Source organism: Coregonus lavaretus (assembly GCF_964263955.1).
Source record: "Coregonus lavaretus genome assembly, chromosome: 27".
NCBI lineage: Eukaryota > Metazoa > Chordata > Actinopteri > Salmoniformes > Salmonidae > Coregonus > Coregonus lavaretus.
The window spans coordinates 26,327,997-26,333,097 of NC_140014.1; the positions used below are offsets into that span (position 1 = coordinate 26,327,997).

Genomic DNA, 5,101 nt, shown 5'->3' on the forward strand with positions numbered 1-5,101 from the left:
AGGGTGAAGTAAATTAGTATCACTATTAAGTATGGATTAATTTTTTTATTTTATATATTTTGTGGTTTCAAACCGTCCAGTTTGTGGCAGAAATACAAATGTTGGATGTAATCCGCCATAAAACCCACAGAAGAAGAAGAACAGAAGAAGAAGAAGAAGAAGAAGAAGAAGAAGAATAATTTATTCTCCAGTCCAGTTGGTGGCGGTAATGCAACGTTAATATTGGATGCCAACCGCCATTAAACACCACTGAAGAAGGAGACCAAGCGGGTGAGACCTATTTTACTTCAGTGTTTTACAAGTTCTTCAGGTTCATAAAGTGTGATTTCGGGTGTATTTTTTTAAAATGAATGCCAGCACATGCTGCTGATTATAGCAAGACGTAGCTAATGTTTTGTTCTGGCTAGCTACTAGCTCATACAAGCCAAGCTAAGGTTAGCTAGCTAGTTAGCACAGATGCTTATCCAACTGTGAAGATTACATTTTAGTTATGATTTGGATAGCTAGCTAACTAGCTATATCAATTAGCAAATGAGCTTGCTCACAATAGCTGTCAGCCTTATTGGTCACTGTTAGATCTCTCCATTCAACACCTCCAAAATGAGACTGGTGATCCTGGAAGACTATGACCTGGCCAGTGAATGGGCAGCCAAATACATCCGAAACAGAATCATCCAGTTCAAGCCTAGTGCCGACAGATACTTCACTTTGGGATTACCCACAGGTAAACTTTTGTTGATTTACAGATACAATAAATGTATCTGGTAACTACTGTAACTTGCCAGGTACTAAATGTTAGTTTGTATGTCATGTTGTAGGTATGTAGCTAAGTATCATCCATGTCCCTCTCTTTTAGGAAGCACTCCTTTTGGATGTTATAAAACACTGATAGAGTATCACAAGAATGGGGACCTCTCTTTCAAATATGTGAAGACCTTCAACATGGACGAGTATGTGGGTGAGTTTGAGCCTACAGGTACAAATTACACTCCCAACCACAGATATAGGACCAGATGTTCTTAGTCCAAGCCAAACCCTTAGTAACAGTGAAGGGTAAATTATTAAACTGACCCTTTATGTTGTTGGAGTGTAATAGAAGTAGGGATGTAGAATCAGTGGTGTAGCCTTGCAGGAAGAAAGAATCTGCCCACTCAGCTCATTTAGAACCTGAGGAAGTGGGAGGTGGCTCTGGCCACTCCTGGGAATTTAGCTGACCCAGCTAGATTTCAATAGCAGAATGATGAAACCAGCATTTGTTTTTGCTTTAGTATTTAAAAGCAATAATGCTCACATCAAGCTAACTACAAAAGAAACAAGTTATGATTCCTTCCTCATCTAGCTAATTGGTAAGGTGCAGGCAATTCAGTGGAAACATTCTCCACCCTGCCCACTGATTCATCTTCTTGAATATGCCTTCATACTTCCTTTTGATAGGGAATTATTAGAAAATGTCTTGCTATAACCTGTCTTTCTTATCAAATCAAGGTTTATTTGTCATATGCACAGGACACAGTACAAAGAAATGCTTACTTGCAAGCTATCCTCTCAAACAGTGCAACAGCTTTAACAATTATTCAATAAAGAGTAAGTAACAAAAGAACACTCGGTATAACGTTTTAAAATAACTTATTCACCACAGGCCTGCCCCGGGCCCACCCAGAGAGCTACCACTCCTACATGTGGAACAACTTCTTCAAGCACATTGACATTGATCCAGCGAATGCCCATATCCTGGATGGCAATGTCACCGACCTAGAAGCAGAGTGTGAGGCCTTTGAGAAGAAGATCGCCCAGGCTGGGGGAATCGACCTGTTTGTGGGGGGTCAGTTTTTATACTTACATACATGCTTGTGGCATAAATTGGTTTTAATGTGTTTTAACACCTCAAATGCAGCATAAACATTCTGAGCCGACCCGCAGTGTGTTTTTCCTTTATCTGCTATTGATTACATTTGGGACCAAAGTCTCAGGTCTAAAGGGTTATCTGTCCTTTATGTTAATGCAGCTGGCCCCTGGTCATTTATCAATTTGTCAATGGTCTGTGTTTATTAAAGGAGCCCGAGAGCTTAAGTAAGTGAGTAATTCTCTCTCTCTGTTATTGTACTCAAGGAATCGGACCGGACGGTCACATTGCTTTCAATGAGCCAGGCTCCAGTCTAGTCTCCAGGACCAGAGTGAAAACCCTGGCGAAGGACACCATCGTAGCCAACGCCCGTTTCTTTGGCAACAACTTGTCAAAGGTCCCCACCATGGCCTTGACTGTGGGCGTGGGGACAGTCATGGATGCTCGAGAGGTAAAGAAGAGGTCTTAACATTATATTATTTTATCCATTTGTCTGTCATATATTTTCATAGCACAGATATTGTTTCATTATGTAGACACAAAAAAAACTTTATTAACCTAGTAGTAGTTTTCTTTAGAAATGATGACTATTGCAATTGTAGAGAGGTAGTGTTGAATGTTCTTTTAGATGTTTCCTTGATAATGATATTAAATTAATTATGTTTGTTGTTTGTTTCAGGTCATGATTCTTATCACAGGAGCCCACAAAGCCTTTGCCCTGTACAAAGCCATAGAGGAGGGGGTTAACCACATGTGGACCGTCTCAGCCTTCCAGCAGCACCCGCACACCATCTTTGTGTGTGACGAGGATGCCACACTGGAGCTCAGAGTCAAAACGGTCAAGTACTTCAAAGGTGAGCATGAGATAGGAGTTACTATAAAGGAAATTGGTTACAACAAATGGTGGTGCACTTCATTTGATACTGGACAGTTAAGTATTACCCACTTAACATGTTTCCCATTAATTGTTCATTCCCTTCCAGGTTTGATGCATGTTCACAACCGACTGGTGGACCCAGTACTCAGCATAAAGGACCAATAATGGAGAATGGAGTGAAGTCTGAATTCCAGACCTCCAAATGGTGAATGGACCTAGAGTTTTTGGTAGGCTATAACCAGCAAGACAAAGTGCCAGGGAGATTGTCAGCACTTCAGTTGAGGGGCTATGGTTTAAGGCTACCATAACAACTACCCAAGCATTAAAGTGCATGAGACTTGCTGGCATTCATAACCCTTTCCTCCATAGACATTAACTGTCATTGGCTGTTTTTCAGCTTGTTTACAGTCAATTAGGGTAATATGAAGGCTAACTGTAAATGCCCCCTCAGCTGATATGTTAAAGATGCCATGAATTCTCATACACCACTGTTACCGATTTTATATTATGAGGTCAGACCCTTTGCCGTATTAGTCTCAAACATTTATTGGGTCACTGCATTGTCAAGGGAACTTGTTCATCACATTCTAGCATCCAACCACTCAGCTACAACTCAAGGATGCGTCTTCACACTAAACACTTCTCGACTCATCTGCCTTCTCGACTCATCTTCCTTCTTCCATCTGCACAATCTAGATACGGGATGGAGGAAAGCAAAATGCTTAGACCAGCTCAGATGAAAAAAGGAGTTATCAAGTAAAGCCACTTTGGGTTATAGAGACTTGGCACTTTGAGCCATTTAGACAGCATATGCCTCAATTGGCATTTAACAGGGAAACAACACTATCTTTTCACTGACATTCTATGTCACTTGTAGCTTTGAACATTTCATAGATTTGTTTACATGGCAGTCTGTTATACTTGCCAAGTCGCCACCACATTGATATACATTCATTATACTGTCTTTTGTATTTCTATCCTGAATGTCATTCTTGGCCATATTATACGGCAAGCGTTTGATCTCATGGCTTCATGTTGCCTTTTCAAACATCTTCAGTCGTTCCTTTTACTTTTTCCTCTTGTGGTTTGGTAGAACAGTATGTTTTCATTTTATTGGAAGTACATTTTCCCCAAATACTGGACTTAAAGTTACTGAGTCAATTTTTTCATAAATTATTTAGTTTTATCGTGTCAATAAAGATGATTCTTGTTAAGAAATGTCATTTGTTTTTCAAAGTTGTATACCCAGGAGTCAGATTGAGGGGGAAATTCCTGCCACTTTATGTCTAGGGGCAGTGTATAGTCTAGTACAAATACTGAGTTACATTCAGGCAAATAATGTAGTGTTGCCTTCATAGGAATTAAGGGCCTCCTGTAGCTCAGTTGGTAGAGCATGGTGCTTGCAACGCCAGGATTGTGGGTTCGATTCCCACGGGGGGCCAGTTAAAAAAACTTGTGCACTCACTAACTGTAAGTCGCTCTGGATAAGAGCGTCTGCTAAATGACTATATATATATATATATATTTTTTTTTTTTTTTTGAGTGAAATATGAAATTTTAGTCCCACTGTTGTACACAAGGTGTCACTCTCTGCTAAGATACAACATCAGAGAAACCAGTACCAATTAATGAGGAATAGTATACCCTTTTTTTCACACCATCTGAACTGTATGTACTGTGCTGGCTCAGATATTTTCACATTGTCATTCATAGCATGGTTCCAGAAACTATAGTGGACACGTAACAGTACGGCTTGGTTAGGTAGACATTTTATATAACTATTCTTCACTTTGAAAGTGTGTGTATAGATCTCTTTCTTTGCCTTCTTTTTAGATGATGTTGTCTTTCTACACTGCTGTAGAGTGGTCTGCATTAGTTCTAACCAAGTGATTCTTATTACCAAGGCATCTGCTTGCAAAACAAAACGCTTCATTCATGGTGGTGTTTGAATCTTAGAAACATGCCGCCTCTAGCATAACTTAACCAGATTCTCTCTCTCTGCCAACATTTTCAGAACTGTAAAGCTACCAAACAGATCCCAAGCCCAGGTTGATATTTCCAGTTTTCTGATTCAGACAGGTCTGCTGCATTAACATTGCTATGGCTGATCTGATCGAATCTGGCCTTATGTAAAACACTAGTTAAAATAGATCATCACAGTCCGCATCAAAGTTGTAAACTAGCTCTGTGGTAACTTTCACTTATGTAATTCCTGATGTTGATACAATTTGATGTACACTACGGTCAAAAGTTTTAGAACACCTACTCATTCAAGGGTTTTTCTTAGTTTTTTACTATTTTCTACATTGTAGAATAATAGTGAAGACATCAAATCTATGAAATAACACATATGGAATCATGTAGTAACCAAAAAAGTGTTA

General features: G+C 39.5%; 1 protein-coding gene across 3 annotated transcripts; it reads left to right on the forward strand.

The window, feature by feature from the left end:
* Positions 1–244: 244 nt before the first annotated feature.
* On the forward strand, positions 245–3,828 carry LOC311102850 (glucosamine-6-phosphate deaminase 2). Of its 3 annotated transcripts, XM_084144294.1 has the most exons (8): positions 245–270; positions 577–724; positions 857–958; positions 1,640–1,822; positions 2,110–2,294; positions 2,523–2,697; positions 2,827–2,925; positions 3,417–3,828. In XM_084144294.1, the coding sequence occupies exons 2-7, from the start codon at positions 601–603 to the stop codon at positions 2,883–2,885; spliced, it is 828 nt and encodes a 275-aa protein (XP_084000420.1). In that variant the 5' UTR covers positions 245–270; positions 577–600; the 3' UTR covers positions 2,886–2,925; positions 3,417–3,828. The 3 variants fall into 3 exon arrangements, with proteins under 3 accessions (XP_084000420.1, XP_084000418.1, XP_084000419.1); XM_084144292.1 differs by having other exon boundaries at positions 2,827–3,828; XM_084144293.1 differs by having other exon boundaries at positions 246–270; positions 558–724; positions 2,827–3,828.
* The last annotated feature ends 1,273 nt before the right edge of the window (positions 3,829–5,101 follow it).

Bases quoted from the DNA above. Each gene is read 5' to 3' on its own strand.
- LOC311102850 (XM_084144292.1), top strand. From the start codon at position 601: ATGAGACTGGTGATCCTGGAAGACTATGACCTGGCCAGTGAATGGGCA. The intron at 725-856 runs GTAAACTTTTGT...CCTCTCTTTTAG, and splicing joins CACTTTGGGATTACCCACAG to GAAGCACTCCTTTTGGATGT. The intron at 959-1,639 runs GTGAGTTTGAGC...TATTCACCACAG, and splicing joins CAACATGGACGAGTATGTGG to GCCTGCCCCGGGCCCACCCA.